The 22,941-nt window shown below is 48.5% G+C and overlaps 2 protein-coding genes across 3 annotated transcripts in view; one reads left to right on the forward strand and one right to left on the reverse strand.

The window, feature by feature from the left end:
• BBS1 (Bardet-Biedl syndrome 1) overlaps positions 1–22,941 on the forward strand; it is an 843,521-nt gene that overhangs the window by 648,193 nt on the left and 172,387 nt on the right. The window contains exon 16 of the mRNA XM_085625445.1: positions 3,649–3,735. Within this exon, the coding sequence (XP_085481571.1) occupies positions 3,649–3,735 (87 nt within the window). The remainder of the gene's footprint in view (positions 1–3,648; positions 3,736–22,941) is intronic.
• CTSW (cathepsin W) overlaps positions 1–22,941 on the reverse strand; it is a 1,394,816-nt gene that overhangs the window by 210,829 nt on the left and 1,161,046 nt on the right. The window lies entirely within an intron of this gene.

Consider the following 22,941-nt stretch of genomic DNA (forward strand, 5'->3'; position numbering starts at 1 on the left):
TCCAATGGAACCCAAGGGTGGATTCAAGATGAGAGGTACCTACAAGCACAGGGGACATAGTCTATGCCACTCAGGAGTGAACATGAGGCACGGTAGATGAATGCCTACCGATGTAGAGGATGCAGGAGAGTTTGACTGTGCCCTTGAAGTTGCAGCTGTACGGACCAGGCGATGCACAGGAAGACCAGGAGCCGTCCACGAGTTGACCAATGTCGGATGTGGAGAGCTGAGGGGTCAGTATCCGGCAGGGGCACCAACAAGCCTTGGCAGAGGCAAACAAGGTAGTCGTCGAAAAAGGTGCAGTGTCGGGACCAGCAAAGTCCAAGTGACTCACCATGAGCAGGTAAGTCAGAGCAGGCCCTGAGCAAGCAGGGGAGCCCACTGGAGCCAGATAAGACCCTCGATCACCCACGTGCCGGAGGCACAAGAGTCGCAAGAGGACCTCGGGGAGCTCTCCAAAGGATGAAGGCCCACGGTGCAAAGGATTTGGTGCAGACGAAGATCTTGGCGACAGGAGATGCTTGAGGCTGGAGCTTCAAGGAGCCTGAAGATCTCTGGAGGATCTCTGGGAGCTCAGGAGCAGCAGACCGGTCCTTCACTCCAAGAGAGATTCCTTCGGGTGTCTTGGATGTACACAGGCCTTCGAAGAACCTGTATGGAGCACAAACGTTGCAGCAGACTTGCAGGACGATGAGACCAAGAGCAGCAGGAGTCTTCCCAGTTGCAGCCTCGGTTCGAAACGCGAAGTCCAGAGTGCCCAGACAGTCGAAGTTGAAGTGGTGTTGGATCTGAATGAGACGAATCTAGGTACGCACCCACAGGTAGGCCCTTAAGTACCTTAAGAAAAGAGTTGGAGCGATTATAGGGTACCTCCGAGAGCAGGGGCTGGAAAGTGCGGAGGATACTCTCATGTCCTTTGTCCAGTTTTGCGCCAGAGCGGAAGCCAACGGCTTCCTGAACTGGTCTGAATTGGAATATGCAAGGAGGACACTAAATGTGCCCTTCAAGCAGTCTGAGTGGTGCTGGCAAGCACCCCCACCCTGTCCCAATACACTAAGTCCTGTCTGGGAGGTGGTCAAGCATTCCTCTGCTCGAGCTTGGCTCAGCAGCAGGAGGGCAGAATCGGGTCTCTGGTCGGCAGCCGCCATAGTTTGCTGTCGGGGTCTAGAAGACTGGTACTGGAAGCACCGAGGGCCTCCCGGAGGAGCTTTACAGTGTATGGAATCATACTTCCCACACCGTTTACGGTGTGGGAGGTATGATTCCAACATGTTCGATACAGCCAGCTCAGCGATAGCCATTGTGTTATTACGCATGGCCACTCTATGTATCTTAATGGCTGGTGCACTTAAAACCTGGGAGAATGGAATCCGAACGTTGTAGGGGTTCCTTGCTCATGCCGGGGCACACTCACACTTAGAACCGAGCACCCTGACTTCAGGATTGAAAGGCCTGCCTTAGCGGTGACTTATAGGTTTTAAGTGCAGTGACCTCAGATATAAGGAAACTTATATCTATCGTAAGTGGTGCTAGCACCAGCTTACATAGGCTGCAAAGGCAGGCCTGTAGTCACAATTTGAGTGGTCTCTCATGGGTGGCATAATACATGCTTCAAGCCCCTGGAAGACCGCTGTGTATCTATGCCCTGGGTACCTTAGTACCATATACTATGGACTTACAAGGGTACACCAGTAGCACATCTGGAGTGTACCTAAGTACTCACCAGGTCTAATTTAGGGAAGAAGCACAGGTACTGGGTCCTGATTAGCAGGATCCCAGTCAGACTAGTCGGTAAAACATAATGACACCAGCAAAATGTGGGGGTGACCATGAAAGTAGATCCTACTTTCCTACACAGACATGCAAGGCAGCTATATTGGCATTTCTCACACCTTCACCTAGCATTACTGCCTAAATTCCGAAGTCCACAGAGGCGGTCACTTCGCCAGATCCGTCTGGTAGGATCTCCTTGTACCACAACCCATCAACCTTCTTCCTAGGTAGGGCATTGCTCTGAAACGCAGGTGAGGAATCTTCAGATAGAGGCATCATCAGAAGAAAAAGTAACTTACATGCAGTGACAATCTTTTTGGTGGATGCTCTTAATCACCTGCAGATTCCTCACTCACCTGCCTGCCTCCCCCATTTGATGGATTCTTATTGACATAGTTAATAAGACCCCAAATTATGTTTTGGTACTGGACTACTCTATCAGTGTCAATCAATCTGCTCGCCTCAAAGGGTGGGCAAAAAAAAAAAAGATGGAAATCAATGTTGTTGCACCAGAGGCAGCTGTATGACTTTAGTGATGTCATTTGATGCCACTTTCAACGTTAACACAAAACCAGCGCCACTTCAGAGTAATGTGAGAGCTTAAAAGGTCCCGGATACAGTCTGATGCCTGGGATTATTCTGCAGATGAGGAATCTGCAGGTATATAGAATATCCAGCAGAAAGATTCTTAACACAGGTGAGTAACTTTTCTGTAACTTTCTTGTCGAGGCGGGAGATATATGGTACCAGGAGTTTCATCCTGGCATCTCTTCTGGTGCCGAGACCAAGCCAACACACTCTACCAGCATGGAAGAGCTATGAAACGTTTGAAGACCTAACCAGGCACCTTAGGATATGCAGAGGTTGACGCATCAGCAGGTAGTTAAGAGTATCTACCAGAAAGATAGTTACAGTAAGTAAGTAACTTTTTCATTATCTCTAATAAGCAGTAGTGCTTTTTTGAATTGCAGACAGCGCTTGATATATCCTAGAATTATGTACTGGAAGTCCTTCACATTTTGCTACTCTCATCCTGGATTTTGGAGGAATCTGTAGGACATGCAGATCATAGCAAGCCTACTACAGGAGTTTAGGGAAGAGTCAACGAAGAGCTCTGTTGCATATGAACTGTTAGATTGGTCCTTCACCTTTAGCACTTTTGCTTGTATCTACATTATTCAATAAGTATGCATAATCTCTTCCCATGGGAAATCTTCTTTTCTATGGGTGGAAGAGATATTGAAGCATTTGGTGGGTTAAATTCTTGTAATAATCTACTTTGCTCATCTTTCCATTCCCGTTTCTCCTGAATATCCCATCTTGAATTCTTTTAAGTTGCATCTTGTATTCTAACTCTCCATCTCACTTTTTCCCTTTTCTCATTCTCGTCTTTGTTCTTCATTTCCCTCCTCATGACACTCTCAATCTCTTTCCAATTTACTGCTTCTATTCCAACCCTCAATCTCACTCCTCCTTCATGTCTGTTTTTGCATCCGCCAATTGTCTCCTCCCTTTTCCTCATGTTCTTTGCTGCCTCTTCTGTTACTTTCTCTTTGTATATACCCTTCCCTCTTTTCTTTCCTTTGCACTCTCATTTGATTTCTGCCACAATTCTCTCTTTCTCTTTGATCTCCCGTCCCCCTCTCTCTCCCGGTCCCTTCCTATCTACCTGTATCTCGATCTGTCTCTCTCCACCTTCATCCCTGCCTCTTTCACTTCCTCCTGAACATACTCAATAAACTCGTTACCGTTATTTATTTATTTGAACACTCTCAATATTTGATTTCATCTCTTGCTTATTCCCTTATTCTTATGACTATTTATTTCTCTTCCCTTTCTCTCCACCTCCTTGTTCTCCTTTCGATTTCCTGCCAGGTGCCATTACTGGTTCCAGGACTTAATTATCCGATTGAAACATTTGTGGATTGCCTCAGCGACAAAGGGGTCTCCGACATTATCAAGGTTTGTGCACAAGAACACTTATATGGTGCATGAATGTGGTACAAGTTTCAACATTCTTTGCATTGAAATGCTGTGAACTAAAAAACAAATGCTCAATGTTGTGTCTCAGTAATCACTGATCCTAGCTTCAACTTCTGCTATTGTCCACATTATGTAGCATGTGGGGAGTGCTTTTTTAAATTAGTGCCATGAATGGTACCATACAAGATTCTGATATGAGTGAGATCTCATGATAGTAGAGGGAAAGATCCTGCGTCCAACCAGGTGTTGTGAGTGAGGATTACATGACGTGCGCTCATCAGTAGCGGGAGAGAACTTGAGATCTCTTCATCATCTACCAGTGTTTAAGAGTGGCTTTAATTGAAGTGGCATAGGCTATCGCTGAATAATATGAACCTATAAATTATTATATCAGAGAGGACATGATCTGTCTTGGTAGGGATTGCTGAGAGAGCTCATAAACCTTGTAAAAGTCTTTCCAAGGGTTCAGATCTGGGGTGGCAAGGATGAAGGAGAGCCCGGTTTGGTTTCCACTGATTTGCTGAATGCACCGTATCATAGATGGTGTGGTCCACACTTATTTATAATTGTACAATATAAAAATACTTTAACCATAACCTTAAGGAAATGCCTCTTTTTGTATGGTCACGCCCAAGGTTTTGGATTAGTGCTGCTGGTTTTTGTACTCTGAGAGTGCACTGAGGCCTGCTAACCAGACCTCTGTGCCCTGACCCCAAAACATGGATATTATATTGGTTATACGCATTGGGCATAGGCTAACTTACCCATAAGTCCGTAGTATATGGTACCCAGGGTATTTAAGTTAGTCATCCCAGGGATTCCAGCACTGGTTGTGCCACTCTGGTTGTGACACCTGTAAAATGAGTCTCCCCGTCCGCCACTGCAGACTGGAAGAGCAGTTTTAAGTTGCCCGCCTGACTTTGCCATTTAAAGCAACAGAAAAGCCAATCCTTACTCTGCAGTATGTGTAAGACACCCCTATGGCAGACCTACCGAGCCCTAAGTCATGATGCATCATACTTCACACCAGAACATGTATTTTGCATCTTCTGGCAGTAAAAACAAGAAACTGTTGTTTTTACTGTGGAAAGACCTGGTTGCCCCATTGGCAAGGACAGGGTTATACGCTGAGCCCTCATCTTGGCATTTCCTGAATATAAAAGGGTACCCCTGGTACCCAAAGCTCAGATCTGGACTGGACTGGAAAAACAACCAAAGAAGGACTTGCCGAACCAAGGACCCAGCAACGGGAGACTGCACCGGCCTGGACTGCACCAGCTGAACCTGATGGCTAGCAAAGGAGAAGGGACTCTGCCTGCAGTGCCCTGCTAATGGAGAAGTTGTCTCCAGAGCCAAGCCGAAGCAAGAGACTCCAAGCTTCATTTGGCTGACTTTCCGTTTGCAGCAGAGGGCCACAACCCCTGAAGAAGTCTGCTGGGGCAAGTTGGTAGGCCAGAATCTCCACACTGCTGCTAACCAGAGACCAGGACCCATTGCTCAAAGTTGCACCGGAGTCCGCTGGACCCAGGAGAGTCATCTGAGTGTTGCTTGGTTGCCCAGAAGATGAGTTAAGAACTAGGCAAGTATTTTGCTGTGACGGCGATACCGGGTGACTGGACTTCTACCAGGACCAAGAGGACTAAGGGACATCGTCCGTGTGACCAGGACCGCCTCACTTCCTCCATGAACCGAGAAGTAGCCCCAGGGTCACCCCATCACATCCACAGTATAGGAATCTACAGCAAGCTGATAAAAGTGCCTGGAACTAACTGAGGACTCCTACCCAGACAAAGTAACTGTTTCTGAGGACTTTGCTGGTCCCCCTGACTGTCTCCCTATCAGAGTTGGCCACCTAAAGTAACTCTAACGGACCGCAATACAACTAGCCAATGTTTTTGCCTGAAACATTTCAAAGTGTCAAATTAATTGCATTTGACAATGCTTGCTCAAGGTTGAGTAAAAAGTGCATATTTACTGTACTTTGTAATACCTATGTCCCCAGAACCCTCCGGTGGGTCTTTTCCATTGTGTTGTCCAAAAATACATTTTACTTTTATAAATTGGTGTCAGATTTCCTGAGAGTCTCAGTAATTTCTTATTCAATTGTTTTGGTGCTCTTTGGTGCACTTGTTCCTTTGTGTAAGCCTTGCTGCTCAGAACCACAGCTACCCAGGGTTTAGCTAGAAGTTTAACAAATGAAACCTACTGGTCCTAAAGGGGTTGGTAAATGTATTACATGGAAAGGGCAAACTGCCATACCATATAATATACCCCATTTCCTCACAATAACTAACACTAAAGGATGACTCAGTCACCAGTGAAAATGATTTTTAATGCTGAATTTCCTTTAGTAACTTAATGCATTGAAGGAGTTGTATTCTGATGCATACTTCTACCCACAGATTCCTTGCCTCTAGAATAATTGCCAGGCACCAGACTTGATCAGGACATGTTCTCAGCAGTGGGCCTGTAAGCCTCTGGGAAGCACTGTGTGGCTAAGCATTGACTCCATATCTTCCTGGAACTGATGGAGAGGAGCCACATATAAGCACCACCCCAGCATGTTAACATCAGTTCTTTCTGCATGAATCCTGAGCTGCTTGAATCTGGAGCTCTGCTCTCACCCTAATCGGTCAAACAATGACTTCCAAAGAAATCCAGGGACTTATTTACAAACCCCGTGTGATGTACTGGCTGCGTAAGGGGCTTGTAAATAAGCCCCCCAGTATTCAAGGGAACAATGTTCCCTCCTCAAATCACAGACTTTAAACCATGTGGTGTTTGGGTTCACAGAACGACTCCAAGTCATGCAAGGGGTAAGTCCTCAGGCACTCGAAGTGGAACTAGGACCGAAAGCGTAGCTTTATGTCACCAAACAAAACACGTCACATGCTTTGCATATATCATGCTCCCACTCCAAGTCGAGAGCACAGACCCACTCGCTCTACTGAGGTTTTTTGTTCGCAGTCTAAGTCATCTGGTAAATCTGATATATACTTCTAATTGCAGATTCCCAACCGTTTGAATATTCTCCACAGAATCAGAGTGGCTCTGGAAATTTCCAAGCAGTAGTCCTGTGCATCTGTAAGTGGCATCATGTGGCGCCGCCTCATTGTTATTCTGCTTCGGTAATGTGTGCGGAGATGCATCTAAAAGCCACCCAAGCGAGCTGACATCAGTTCCTTTCTATGACAGATCCCCACCAAATTTGTCTGTGGTGATTGAGACATACCACAGCTCAAAGGCCTGTAGCGACTGCGCTTTAACATATCTAAAGGCCATCTGGGACTGTGAGGTGAAGCTGCCTGCTGTCAAACACTGGAAAACTCCCCACTGTGACAGGTCAATGGGAAGGTCTCTTTCCTGCGGCTGAACTTCGTCAAAGTCATCAAGGCAGTCGAAAAAGAAATTCATGAAGTCCATGCGGGACTCTGACTCTTCCCACCACTTGCTAACTCCTGAGAATGCTCAAGAGGGTAAACACGCCACTAAGCCTGGCTCCAGAACTCTATCTCCTTTATTTTTTATGTTTATATGTTTATTATAGCGCTCGATTGCCGTGGCGTCTTGGCGCTGTGGTGTGTGGACAAAAACAACACCTGTGTTGACCGGGATCCTATGTGCAGGTAAACAGCCATGTTTTCAAGCTCTTCCTGAAAAGCTGGAAGTTAAATTGAAGCTTCATGGCCAGAGGCATTTTGTTCCAAAGCTTTGCCGCACATTGTGATATCGCCCTGCCCCACCCATCTTGCCCATCTGGTCTTTATGGTCTTAATAAGACACAGGCTAGCAGATCTAAGGGCACGTGTGGGAGTATACGGTGGGAACAGTTTATGGATATCCTCAGCACCACCACTTATATTGCCTTGTGCACGAGGCTTAGAGACTTGAATTCCACACGCTGTTTGATGGGAAGCCAGTGGAGTGATTTAATTCCTGCAGAGGTTGACTGTTCCCTAGGTATGCCCAGGAGTAGTCTCACTGCGGCATTATGTAGGAATTGCAGTTTTCTTAGTTGGGACTTGTCAATGCCCAAAAATAAGTAATTGCAGTAGTCCAACTTGATAAGAAGAGTGCTACCATCACCATCTTTTGCAACTCATGAGAGATGGAGCCAAGTCCAACTCGTCCCAGAGCAACACTAGTTTCTGTGGCCTTCAACGATACCGCAGCAAATACAACTGCTCTGTGATGGTATAATGTGCCTCATTGGCATGCTGCCAGCTCCTACTAGTGCTCCTTCAGGCCCCAAGGAACAGTGATCCACCCTCTGCACCATTAGGAACCTCTGGACCTGTTTTAGGTCCCCCCCTAGCTTCAGAGCTGACATTGGTATTGGCACCATAACCCACGCCAGACCTCAGAGCATCGACACCAGACAACAAAGCACAACCTATAGTGCTCTCTGAGTTGACTTCGATTGAGGCCGCACTGATTCTTCTAAGCTACAACATTTTGTCAACCCATCAGATACTCACGCTTTGCCCCTACTCCAAGGAAGGACTGCGATCATGAACAATCTTTCTGGCATTGACTCTGATAATGATAGATATGATGAAGGGGATGAGTTTGCTCAACCATACTCTGAAGACAACTGTTATGATGAGCTACAAGATGCCGGTGGGCTGGATACGTCTCTAGTCAGTGGACTGATCTATACACCTGGGACAGCTACTGATGAAAGTACCTACTTTGCAGTGGTAATACGAGGGGCAGCTGAGATCCTTGACCTCCAATTGCCTACTATGGAGGTTAAAATTAATGTACTTACTAATGTCCTCCTTACTTGACGGAACAATAGAGTTCCTATTGCTTTTAACAAAGCCCTTAAGGACACCTTTCTATGGATGTGGCAAAGCAATGTTCCGGACCACTGGTAAATAGGCAAATAGCAAGGCACACCACCCTGCCCTGGGTGATATGGCTTTCCTGACTCAGCACCCGACCCCACTAAGTTTAGTGGTGCAAGCGTGCACAAGCACATTAAACCCAAACGCCTTCCCAACCACCTAACCGGATAGAGAATTAAAGCACATTTAAACCTTTGGGAAACACATGTTCTCCTCCACCAGTCTGCCCTTCAAGTACATCAATGCAAACTACCTGTTCGGCCACACGCTCCTGCCATTTGGGACTCTGCCGTTCAGGCACTACAGTATTGGATGACTTGGGCCCCACCCGTACTCTAGCCATTAACAATGGTTGTGATGCAGCAGAGTTCACAATTTGCTTTGGGCTAGATACCATGGATGCCTTGGTTGGGCAATAGGCACCATTTTGACACATCAGAGACAAGCATGGATGAGATCTATAGGCTTCTCTGGTGATGTTCAATCATCCCTAATAGAGTTACCCTTCAATTGCTCTTGCCTATTTGGTAAAAAAGTAAACTCTGCCTCAAGTGCTTTACAGACAGCAGTGCCACAGCGCACTCCTTAGACCTGTGTACCCCAACATGTCAGTTCTGCCAGAAGCCTTGTCCCCTCTCTGGCTGTGGTGCTGGCTTTCAATACCGCCAACAAATGCCCATACAGTCCTTCTTTGGCCGCGGCCTTGGCACCCACATACAACGATGACAGCATGGACACTGAGTACCCTAATCCCCATCCCTTCCATCTGCCACAGTTACCAAACCACTTACAGACACACAGCCGCCATCAGAGGCAGGATCCAAAATTTTCTCTCAGGGTGGCAAGCAGTCACTTCGGACAAGTGGGTCCTGCAAATTGTGCAGAGGGGCTATGGACTTCAGTTTATTTTTTACTCCACCACACCTTTCACCTCCATCAGGACAACTGATGGAGGACCATCTGTCTTTTTTAGTACAGGCCCTTCAGGTCAAAAAATCCATAGAGAGGGTGCCAGCATCAGAAATGGGAGCTGGCTGTTAATGTCACTACTTTCTGGTGCTGAAGAGGGTCTGAGCCCTTTGTCCTATTTTAGAACTTTGCCCTCTCAGTGCCTTTCTGGGCAAGCATGTTGGATGTGCAGGACACTTATTTCCACATCCCCGCCCTGCAGGCCCGCAGGCATTACCTGCGGTTCATGGTGGGAAAAGACAACTTTCAGTTCATTGTGCTTCCCTTTGGTCTAAGCAGTGCTCCTCGTGTGTTCACAAAAAGTGATGGTGGTTGCACCATATCTGCGGAGGTCAGGGTTCCAGTTTTCCCCTACCTCAACAACTGCCTGTTGAAAGCCGGCTCACCCAAGGTAGTAGCCACCCACCTCCAGACTACAGCGAACCTCTTGACATCCTTGGGGTTCTCTGTCAACATGCCGTAGTCTCACCTGGCAACTTCACAGGTACTCCTTTCAACAGAGCTATTCTGGACAGGGTGCAGTGACAGCGACATGCTTTTCCCCCAGAAGGGAAAGTCCAGGACATTCAAGCTATTATCCAGATAATTCAGTCTCTGTCCTGGATACCAGTGCGGATGATGTTGAAGCTACTGGCCTCTGTAGAACCTAAAGTCCCAGTGGGCACAGCATCAGATTGATCTCTCTGACTATGTGGAGATTTCAGAGGAGACCTGCAGTGGTGGCTGTTGGATTTGATTGGGTCAGTAACAGACCCCTGTCCTTTCACCACCCAGAGATCACAGCGGTGACCAATGCATCACTCCTGTGTTGGGGAGGCCATCTGGGTGAGATGGCGATCAGAGGCATCCGATCTCCTGTGGAGGCCTCGCTTCCCATCAGTCTTCTGGAGTTGGGGGCTGTTCGCTTGGTGTTGAAAACCTTCCTGGCATCAATCAAAGAGAGGATGGTGCAAGTGCTCTGGGACAACACCACCACTATGTGGTACTGCACCAAGCAGGGCAGGGTGAGGCCCCGGACCTTATATCAGGGGATACTATGCCTCTGGAGCACCAGGGAATTTTCATGGTGGTATCACATATTGCGGGATCTTTGAATGCTAAGGCAGACAAACTCGGCTGCCGAACAGAACTGGTGGTATCTAGTGGCAGCTACACCCAGAGGTGGTGCGTGGACTCTTCAGCAAATGGGGTGAACCCTCGCTCGCTCTCTTCATCACGACCGAGAACGTGCAATGTGAGCATTATGTTAAAGTTCCCAAGACAGCTCTCTCTCTCTAAGACACTTTCCGTGTAGAGAGGAGCTCAGGACTCCTGTACGCCTTTCCGATGCTGCTACTTCTGCCCAGAGTGATGAAGAAGATAAGGTACGACCGTGCCCATGTCATCTTAGTAGCACTGGATTGGGCAAGGAGCTCCGGAACGCCTGGGCTTGAGCATCAGTCCTCTGTTCAAGCTGGAGCTTTGGGAAGACCTTCTGTCACAGCAGCAAGGCGGGAACCTGCGTCCCGGTCTACCAATCTTCATTTCCGTGCTTGGAGATTGAGCGATGCCAGTTGACCTCATTTGACCTTCCTCATTATTAGTTTGTGTCATCCTGGCAGCAAAGTAGTGTACCTCCACTAAATCAGTCTAGGCCTGTTGTTAGGACAAGTTTGTGGCTAAAATGTGATACTCGTCAGATTGACCCATTTCAAGCCAAACTATCTGAAGTGTTGTTTTTTGTGGTATCTCTAGCCCAGCAAGAACTTGCTTTGGGCCCAGTTAAAGGTTGTCGGCTTTTTCAACTTTTTCAACTTTTTGCTGTTGCCGGACCTTCCCTCTTTATTTAAGTCATATGTTGTGAGGGTTGCAGCATTTGTTTCTGTCCACACCTTCCATCATACCTCAGCGGGACCGGAACTTAGTCCTAACATTCCTAATGTGTGCTTCCTTTGAACCGCTGCACAGCTGTCAGTTGCAGCTCCTCACTCTAAAGACAGTTTTCCTCATTGCTGTAACGTCGGTGCGGTGGGTGTGTAGGCTACAGGCTCTCTCTCTGTCAACCCGCCATACACAACATTCTTTCCAGACAAGCTGGTGTTGAGGACCGAGCCTCTTTCCTCCCAAATGTGGTTACTCCTTTTATCGTCGGGCAAAGCATTAGCCTCTCAGCTTTCTTTTCTCTGCCACATACTTCTAAAGAGGAGGTGAGGCTATATCGGCTAGTTCCCTATAGAGCTCTCAGCTGCTATATTGCTTGTACCAGGGAATATCGTGTGGACGACCAGCTCATTGTTTTTGTTGGAGTTAAGAAGGGCAGTGCAGAAAAGGACCATTTCTTGCTGGATCGGTCACTACATCAAAATCTGCTATGCACTAGCTAAAAAGCAGCAGCCTCGAGAAGGCCTGCAGACTCAATCCAGTAGACCCAAGGCTGCTACCACTGTGTTGGAGTGCTTGCGCTAGATATTTGTCAGGCTGCTACATGGGCGTTGCTCCACACCTTCATGAAGCGCAACTGTATGCACGGCCAGTTCAGATGAGGAGGGAACTCTGCCAGTTCGGTCAAGTAGGATTTTTTTAACCAATTCACAGTCCCACCATCTGGGAGGTACTGCTATGGAATCTATTCAAAAGGTGAAAAAGCTGTGATTTGATGTCACCGGTCCACGGATGCCTTAGTAAGCCGAGGCCTTTAGGAAGGCCTTGCGTCTTATATCTGAGTGAGGCTTCCAGCTGCAGATTACTTACCTTAAAATATTCCCCAGGCATCAGACTGGATCCAGAAAATCTTGATCAATATCTCTGTGCACTGGTGGTTAGTGCTGAATGGCTCTGCATCAGCATCCTCCACACTGGATGTGACATGTGCTGCGCCTATATAGGCGCCACGCCAGCATGCTGACCTCAGTTCCTTCTCTTTCTGGAAGAGAGATCTCAGTCGTTTTTTGATCGTTTTTTTTCAATGTTTTGCCGACTTTCTAGAGACTTTTTGCTCTTAGTGTGCTTTAGGATGGCCCCTAAGAAACTGTAGGTTTTAAAACCTGTGAAGCCTGTCACAGGCAAATGTCTGTGACAGACCCCCAACTGGCTTGCATGTTGTACCTAAAGCTGGACCATGACTTCAAGGCCTACCTAGCCTGCCATACGATGAAATCCAAAGCGATCTGGGAGCGGGCGATGAAGCTCCTGGTCGCTCGACACCGGACAACTCCACACCTCTCCAGGTCCCAGTTGCATGGAAGGTCCCAGACCCTCTCTCTAAGTTGTTCCTGCTGCTTTTCGTCTAGGTTGAAGTCGTCTTCAGGTAAGTCCCACAATTAAAAAGAAGACCAAAATATTTAAACACTCTTCGACTTCGCAGTGTTGGTCCAAGTCTTCATACGAGACATAGGAACAACTAGGCCCTGCTCCTACATGTCCCCTGCAGAGGCTCTGCCTGGGTCCATTCCATGCCTCCCAGCATTTTCTGGTGCCGTATTGACCCCGCCACGTATTGACCCCACCAAACTCAGAGTTGTATGAGGCCATGCACCTTATTTCAGGTAGCTGGATTCCTCTGGAGCGCCCTTCGGCACCACAAGTTCAGGAGGTGCCCCGACTGGGTTACCACTGGCAGGTTCACCCTCAGTGCCAGTCGGGCCCTCAAAATCCGTTCTTGAATCCCGATCGACTCCAGTTATGAATCCACAACACTCGCCGGTGTTTGGTCCAGTGACTATGTTCCTGGTCTTGCCAGCTCCCTTCGGTGGCATGACCCCATAGTCATCACCAACTATGATATCAAGCCGGATTGGTATAGTCTGAAGTTGACTGGCGCCGGTCGGACCACGACATTCCGAGTCAGAGACAGTGCCTCCTTTTCCTAACAGGTCCTGTGAGGATTAGGACTGGGGTGGATCTTGATTTCAAAGTATTTTATTGGTTGTTTCCAAATAAAGCAATACATACAGTACATCAAATAAAACGACATAACGACTAGACATGCGAAAAAAAAAAAAATAAGCAAAGTAACAACACTAAAACACAAAGGCATTAAGTAATCAGGTAGGTGTGGCTGAATATCATATTTTTATACACAAGTATTGCTTGGCTAGTGTTATCCAGCCACTAAGTATATTAACAATTTCGCATAATGTGACTACATAACCAGCAAGAAGTATCTTAGCTCAGGGAATAGAACGACTCGGTATCGGTGTGGAACAATGATCTACAGGGTGGTGCCCTCAGTCAGGCGAAACAAACTCTAGAGCGAGTATGATGCGGGGAGATTAGGTTATCAGGTCTTTGTGATTCATGGCGGTCTGTGTGAGTTAAAATAGAGATCAAGAGTGTCCCACATGTGTCTAATAGGGGCTTTCCATGGAGAATTCTGGAGCGCTATGTTGTCAGCCCCCCTTAAGTTGGTGACCCAGTTTGACCAGCAATGAAAGGATGCTTTGCGTGTATCTTTCCATTTGTTAAGTATGATCTTAACTGCTGCTGTTAGAAGTAAGTCCAGCAGCGCCCTATCCTCTTCACTCAATGACTCGGCTTGGAGGTGACCGAATACCAGTGTCAATAGATCTCTATTAGGGAAGTAAGAGAGAGTTTAGATATGAGTTTGAAGACCTTATCCGAAAAGGGTACAACACAATCGCACAGAATTAGTAAGTGTTCTAGATCACCTATTTTATCGTTACAATTCCAGCAGATGGGATCTTCACGAATTTTGTGTGAGTGTAATCGGGCTGGTGTCCGGTAGACCTTATGCAGTAACCAGAACTTCGTCTGGGAGAGTGCAGGGCTGATTTTGTTCCTCATGACTGAGTTCCAAGTTTTGGACCAGTCCGTCACCAAGACTGGGTAGGAGGAGTGTAACTCCCAGAAGGATGTGAGCTTCTTATTGAGAGTAGACCGCTGTGGGCGTATTAATCTATAGATCCAGGAGACCTGGTGGCCTAAACTGTGTAGCTTTGACAGATATTGTGGGAGGGAAGGGAGTAGGGTTGATAGTTTGGCTTTAGTTAAAACAGCTTTTATTTTTAGGAAGTTGTAGAATTCAATTGGATCTAGGTTGTATTTAGCCTGTTTTTCCTTAAAAGTTGGTGGGTGGGCCCTGTTACAGAGTTGCTGGGGAAAATAGATACCCTTGTTAATCCATGATTCGTTATGTAGGGTATTCCCTTTATATAGAATTGTACGGTTATCCCAAAGGGACTCAAGATTCGACTGTCTGATGCTAATGTCTAACAGTTTGTCTATTTTCAGCAGGGCGGACCTTGTGTTTTTGAATATGGGCTTTGAGCAGGTGACTGTTGGACTTGGCCCTTTTTGCAGGTTCACCCCTAAACTTTTTGCATTTATCCTAGCCTTTTTTCCTATGTAGTGTTAGTGGTTTTAGGCCTCTAGGCACTTTAGCACTGTGTCCCAGTGTAAAGTGCGTGCGCTCTGTGTTACATTTAGTGAGAATGGCCTGCCCTTCCATAGGAATGCATGGGGGATATGTGTGTTCATGGTAATTTCTGATGTGCGAGGAGGGCAGGGTCAAGTTTAGTATATGCGAACTCATAAGAATAAATGCTGCGCAATGATGTACTCAGATTTATTATAAGTATAGGAGAAGTGCCACTTCTAGAAGTTGGCCTTTCTGTGTGCTGTGTGTCTGCCTGCCTGATGTGGAGTGCATGTCTGGCTTGTGATTGACAGGTGCTGGATGGTGTGGGGAATTCCAGGAGCTGGGGTGAGTCAGCCCAGTGGTGAATAGAGAGATCTGCATGCAGGTGGGAGGGAGGAGTTGCACCTGGGACCTGAATTGGGCTGTGCCTTCCCTCCACAATGCTGGCTCCGCCCCCTGTGGTGCATCTGAGCACCTAGCCCCCACCTGACAATGGAGAGAGGAGCTAAGCTCAACAAAGTGCTCCAAAGTTCCCCCGGCCCTGTGCTGGGAGAACAAAGGAAAAATGTGTATAAAAGAAGGGGCTGTGACCCTATGAAAATGTTCTCTGTTGCTCCTGACTTGAGGGGGGGCCTGCTGCTGCTGCTGGGCGCCAGGAGGAACCGCCACCAGGGACTGTCTCCCTGCTGGAGGGCCCTGTGAGCTGGCCTGCCTGGGCCCAGCCTTGCCCCCAGCCTTGCCCCCCCTTCATCCCAAGACTTTCCGTAAACTTTTCCTTTTTATTTGGAAAAGCACTCCACTTGTTGATCCTGGACTTTTGCCTCTAGCGCCCTGTGAGCGCTGTATTTTGATTCCTTGAGAGCGTTTGGCTCTCGGCAGCAGAGAAGGAGCAGGTGTGCCCTGCAGCGAGGAGCTGCCCTTTGCCTCGAGGGAATCCCGGCGTGGGGATTCCCCCACAAGACCGTGAAACAGAATGGGTGCCACCCCGCATTGCGTGCATCGTGGGAGCCCACCCCACGTTATTTGCTGCCAATTTGGGTTTAAAACCCAACCTGAGCGGGAGCACACCCCGCTGGTAACTTACTTAATTAATAGGAGCCTACCCCGTATTTCCCGCAAGGAAAAATCACCGCCGCAGCCCGGGCTGAACCAGGAAGTCAGACAGCCTCGGTGTAGACCTGAGTGGGGCTTAAAGCAGGAAGCGGACGGGAGCCTACCCCGCGCTCCTGTGCCGAAGGACGAAGCCGGAAGCCGACGGGAGCCTGCTCCGGTGCACCAAGGGAGTGAAGACGTGTGGCGGCTTCCACAGCAGGGCTCCCGTGTGTGGTGAGGGCCCTACAGAGTCCAGAAGTCCTGGTTCCACGGAGACCGTACCGGAAGAGAAGGGCTCCGGTCTCGCCAGATGCCTACCCAGGAAGAAGCAGCTTCACGAGCAACTCCCCAGGTAAAACTCTCCCAGCCACGCTTTGCTTATGTGAGGCCAGGAGCGGGTGAAGAGCCGGTGGGGGGGGCTGTGAGCGGGCGGGCGCAAAAGCTTCGATTCGAGGAGCGCCCTCGCAACGATCTTGAGTACAGCGGGGGCATTTTAGGAAAGCGGTCCCCCATTGGAGCCCACGTGCAGCGGGGGTATTATACGGGACAGCGTCCTTCTGGTGATGGCCCAGATAAGTGAGGAACAAAAAAAGACTAGTAGGAATACCTACTAGGTACCGTGCACTATTCACAAGTTTGTATACAACAAACACAATTGAGGTCACAATACTCGAGTCAAAATTAATAAATGTATTAAACAGTAAGGATAATACATAATAAAATGCAACGTGTTATCCAAAACAATTTTTAAGTTACAATAGTGACAAAAAGATTTTTACAATCCTTACAATGCATTACATGGATCATTCACGGTCAGGCGAACAAAAAGCTTAATGACAAGGTGTAGGAGAGTAGGGTCTGCTATCCTATGGTCACCCCAAATTTTTGCTTTTTGCTTCACTGGTTTTTGACATATTGAGGCTGTGGGCCTGATAATCAGACCCCCAGTCTATTGTTCTCTCTAACTAAATTGACACTATGCACCCTAGGTGCATAACCAATTGGAATTGGATCACCCTGTGAGCCCCTGTACCAGTGTACACTAGGTACCCAGGGCATTGGTGCATCTAAGGCCTACCAGGGGCTGAAGCATGTATTATGCCACCCCTGGCCTGGCCTAGCAATTTGACACAACTGGCTGATCACTCAGCTGGGGTAAGTTGGTGTAACCACCTCTTACTTAGGTGTAGTATACCTATACCTAACCTTAAATGGGACACATGTTAACCTATAAGTCACTCCTATGGCAGGCCTTAACAATCCTGAAGGCAGAGTGCTTGGTTCCATGTGAGATGGTGCTCTGGCATGAGCTGAGCCTGTCTGCAGTGGTCGGAACAACTTCCTTCTACCGTTTCCAGATATCGTCATACCATATACTCTTAAGTGCATTATGAACCTCGCGGTTAAATGCTATCTTTGGTTTGGCTTTATCAAAACATGTCGAGTAAGGTGTCATACGAATTAGAAAACTAACCCCTCGCCAATTCTGGCGACGGGGTTAGCATTCCACCCTTCTAGAGGGACACGACATGTACAGTACCTGAAACCCGGGTAAAATCCGACATAGCCTCAGCTCCACAAAATGGATGCTGCCACCACAGACACAAGTCTGCCCTCCTGCTGCTGGGAGTCCTTCCAGCTTGGGAGACGTGGACAAAGGGTTTCCTGCCAGGGGAGGTGCGAGCACCACCCCAGACAGGATTTTGTGTATTGGTCAGGTAGGGCTTGAATGGAATCAGACATGCCTGAGGCTCACAAGGAGCCTCGTGCATATGCCAGTTCAAACCGGTCCTGGGGCACACCAGCCCCGGACCTGGGGCGAGCTGGACAAAGGATTGGGGGTGTAACCACCCCTCTTCCTGGTCCCACCCTTAGGGAGGGACCTAGCAGGTAGTCCGGCCCCTAGAATCCGCTTAAAGGTAGGAGCTGTGTCCTAAGACTTCAGACATCCTGGAATCAACTTAACCACAAGAAGAAGACGGGAACTTCGACGCTCTGCTGCACAGAGGACAGAAGGAAATCTCCCCTATGGTCAGGGAGTGACCATCTTGCTAACGCAAGCACCAACCAGCTATTGAACGTCTGCTTTGCCGCCGCCTCCCGCCGGAGCCCGAGCCCAGAGCCCGACAAGACCTGGACCTCCAGACCTCTCACAGCCCGATCCACAGTCACTGCAAAGAAGGAACCCGTGGAGGCACCGAGACACGTGGAGCCAGCCATCTTGGAAGACCGACGACAAGCTGCAAGCGCAACAACAGAGGCTCCCTCCAAGTTGTGCTTTGGGTCCTGAGAAGCCCAACCACCGAGCAGCATCTGCACCAAAGGTGAGCCCTCCAGCATCTCCACGATCTGCGTGGGGCCCCTCTGCACTTTGCATCTCGACGCGCCTGCCCGGTCCCTGGCCCGGCGGCTAGTGGCCATTTTGGTGACCTATTTTGAAATAAACGACGCTGGTCTGGTTGCTCCAGACTGGCCCCAGCTGCTCTCCAAAAGAGCAGCCCCTCTGACCTTGCTGTTCAGAACAATCAGCTTTCTTGAATTTCCACGACTCCTGCCTTTGCCAAGGCTTGTTTGCTTCCTTCGAGTCGCCGACACCGCCGACAGCGAGAGCCTGCGTGGGACAGCTCGTGAACCGACTCCTGGACGTCGTCGACCTTCAGGAACCACGTGGCTGCGGAGACAAGCTACACCTCATCACCTGTTTGCACCCGACATCGCCTGGTACCTACCTGGTGCCACGCCGGTCACTGGCTAGTGACTGAGAACACTGTCCCCTCTGCTTTCAGGTCTTCTACAACTCCGATCCACCCTTGGATCCAACGCAGCTCTTCTGGACCGACCGCCTGCAGCATCTTTGTCATCAGGCTCCATTGAATCGATAGAAGAAACCCGACGCACTTCGAGACCTATGCACCCGCTTCCTGTGGGGGAGGTAAAGCTGGCACTCCGGTGCCCAAGTGTAGAGAAACATCTCTAGTGTCTGTGTTTTGAATCTTAAGATCGTAGTCCACCCAGAAGACCCTTTCGGCAGTAACTTTTAACCTTTTACGCACCCATTGAAAACCTATGGGAGCCCGCATGTAACTTTCCTCACTGCACACGCGACCCGAGGACCTCCTGGTCACTAACTGAAGTTAGCTCCTTGTAGGCCCAGCGATTCTAGAGGCCCTAGGCCTTTTCCCTTTCCTGTTCGTGGTACTTATACCACTATTTTAGTATATGGCTTGAGTGGCCACCAGGGCCCATCCATATAAAGTGCAACTTCTGTATATTATAACGTTGTCTTGTTTAACGATTTGTGCTCCTGTGCTCATAAAGAGTCTAGGGGATACTTTGAGTAATAAATACATATATATTTTGAATATATATCTGGGTGATGTCCTTTCATTGGTATAAAAGGGGGTTACATTTGGTAAAACAGCCTGCTTAACACGCTTTAACGAGTTTAGCCTGAAAGACTGCTTAGCCTACGCTACCACTAGGGCAGCTAGTCCGAAAAGGTTGACTTACAACCACACCATAAGGGTTGCTTGGCATGGTACAAGGTGGTCACTTTAACTAGTGAACATCATATACCAGGCCAACTTCTCACATTGGTGAGCAGCGGTTGGATTTGAGCTTGCTGTGTTTTACCACTGTAATCTCTTGGTTACCAATTGAAAGATCACATAGGTACCTTTAGGTACATATAAAACAAGATAGATATACTTAAGTTCTACTGAACTTAGTTGTTGTAGAGCAAAGGGAGTAGCACACCCTGACTACAACTACTAGATAGGTTTAGTAGGAAAACCCAAGTGTAGGTAGATTGCAACACATCCACCCACACCTAAGAGCAATGGCTGGGGCAGAGGGGTCCAATGTACCCATCTCTGTTGAGAGTGACCCCCAGAGGGCACCATCCATCTTTGCTACCCTAAACCAAAATGAGCTCAGGCAGTTGGCAAATATCAGGGGCCTTAAACAGCCCAAGAACCCTACCTCTGCTGAACTCAGGGAGCTTTTACAGGCTGATGAAGATCAGAAAGCTCTCAAGAAAGCCTCCCAGTTAGGCCCCTTAGGGACTGGAACAGGAGGCCCCCCTTCTGAAGATGCTACTGAGGTACCCCTTTCCAATAGTCACCCCTTAGATGAGAATCATACTACAGAGGATGAGAGTGATAAGGGTACTGAGACAGAAGGTAGTGGGGATGAAGGGAGAACTAGCCCAGTGCCAAGTGTTATACGTGGCCCAGCTAACCTAAGGCTACTGGGGACTGACAATGGGATCATCCCATTGGATCTCCCTAGTGGACTTAACCAGGGGCTTGGGAGGCAAAGGAATCACTCAGGTGAATCTAATGCTTCTCATGCCTCTAGAGGCTCTCAAGGTCACTCCAGAAGAAGGATGACCACCCCTCAGAGGAGGGAACATGAGGCCAGAATGCAGGAAGCTCAGCTGAGAATCAGGAGTCAGGAGCTAGAAGTAGCTCTGAAGGAAGAGAAACTGAGTAAGGCTAGGCAACCTAGAGAGAGTGGGTCTATACCCACTGGTGGCAGCATTGTCCCTAAGGACAAAGATAGGGTCTTTGACAATAGGAACCTGTCCAAGGTTGTGCCGCCCTACAAAAGTGGGGACGACATCCACAAATGGATGACTGCTCTTGAGAGAGCCTGCAAAGTGCAGCTGGTTCCTGAAGACCAGTGGGCAGCAATCGTATGGCTCTCCTTTGAAGGAAGAGGAAGAGATAGACTCCTCACTGTTAGAGAGGAGGATGTCAGAAACTACAGAGCCCTGAAGAGTGTCCTAGTTGATGGGTTAGGTTTAACCACTGAACAGTACAGGTTAATGTTCAGAGACACCCAGAAGACACAGACTCAGGACTGGTCTGAATACATTGAATGTGCCACTAAGGCTTTGGAGGGTTGGTTGCTGGGAAGTAAGGTATCTGATTATACAGGATTGTACAATTTGATGATGAGAGAACAGATTTTAAATAACGTGTCAGAACCAGCAACTGCATCAACACTTGGTTGACTCAGATCTGACCTCTCCCCAAGAATTGGGAAAGAAGGCAGACAAATGGGTCAGAACCAGGGTTAAGCAAAAGAACCAGAACCAGGGCCAAGGGGGTGATCAGAAGAAAACAGACCAAAAGGGTGGAGATCAGAAATCTAAAGACCAGAAGTCTTCAACAGGGCCCCAAACTAGTACTAACGAGGGTGGGTCCCAGCCTAAAGGGAAGAAGAAGGAAGGTCCAAAGAAACCCTGGTGCAAATCTTGCAAGAATACAACTCACTGGACTAGTGATTGTAAGAAGGGTGGAGCCCCCAACACTGTTGCCCCTAAGGCACCTGCTCCCAGTACTACTGTTAGCAGTGTTGGTCCCCAGACAAAGGGTGTAGTGGGAATCACTATGGGAACTGAAGGAGATTCTGACTTAGACAGAACCCTGACACAGGCAGTCTTGATCTGTGATGGGGACATGGATTTGTCCCTGACTGTGAGCCCCAGTAACCTGGGCAAGTACAGACAGACTCCTTTAATAAATGAAAAAGTGGCTCAAGCCTACAGGGACACATGTGCCAGTGTCACTATGGTGACACCAGGCTTTGTGGACCCTGGACAGTACATACCAGGTGAGAATTACCTGGTGACCAATGCCAGCAACGCCACTACTTCACATAGTGTGGCAGTTGTTAACTTCTCATGGGGAGGGGTAACTGGCTTCAAAAGGGTTGTGGTTAGTGCAGACCTCCCAGTAGAATGTTTGTTGGGCAATGACCTAGAGAGTTCTCTATGGTCAGAAGTGGAGTACAGGACACATGCAGAGATGTTAGGTATATCACCACATGTCCTTGCTGTGACCAGGTCACAGGCCAAAAAGTGCCTTACTGAACCACAGGTCTTGGATCCTGGAACAATGGACCAAGCACCTACCAAGAAGAAGGACAGGAGGGTTAAGGCTGTGCCTTCCCCCCTGCCTCCAAGTGGTGATCCGCCTTCCCAGGAAGATGATCTAGAGAACCCTGAAGGAACTGTCCCTGAAGAGCTTGAACCTGATCAGGTTGAGTTTCTGGGGACAGGGGGACCTTCCAGGGCTGACTTGGGGCAGGCTCAGTTAACCTGTCCATCTCTTGAACCTCTCAGACAGCTGGCTGCTGCTGAGGCTGCTGGGAATGCTCAAGGTACCCATAAAGTGTATTGGGATGATGGGCTCCTTTATTCAGAGGCTAGAGACCCAAAACCTGGTGCAACCAGGAGGTTGGTTATACCTCTGAAATTTAGGGGCTTCCTTCTTACCTTGGCCCATGATATTCCTCTAGCAGGACACTTAGGCCAGAACAAAACTTGGGACAGGCTTGTCCCTCACTTTCACTGGCCTCACATGAATGAAGATACCAAGGAGTTTTGTCGCTCCTGTGTGACCTGCCAAGCCAGTGGCAAATCAGGTGGCACAACAAAGGCCCCCCTAATACCACTACCTGTGGTGGGGGTCCCCTTTGAAAGAGTGGGAATAGATATAGTGGGTCCCATGGATCCTCCCACTGCATCTGGGCACAGATGTATACTGGTGGTAGTGGATCATGCCACCAGGTATCCAGAGGCAATTCCCCTTAGGACCACTACAGCTCCTGTTGTGGCCAGGGCCCTGCTGGGAGTATTCTCCAGAGTGGGGTTTCCTAAGGAGGTGGTTTCTGACAGAGGTACCAACTTCATGTCAGGATACTTGACAGCTATGTGGAAGGAATGTGGTGTCAACTACAAGTTCACCACTCCTTATCACCCACAATGCAATGGGCTTGTTGAGAGATTCAACAAGACCCTAAAGGGTATGATCAAAGGATTACCTGAAAAGCTCAGGCGAAGATGGGACATCCTTCTACCCTGCCTTCTGTTTGCTTACAGAGAGGTCCCACAAAAAGGAGTTGGCTACA

This window comes from Triturus cristatus, chromosome 9, assembly GCF_964204655.1.
Source record: "Triturus cristatus chromosome 9, aTriCri1.1, whole genome shotgun sequence".
NCBI classification, from domain to species: Eukaryota; Metazoa; Chordata; class Amphibia; order Caudata; family Salamandridae; genus Triturus; species Triturus cristatus.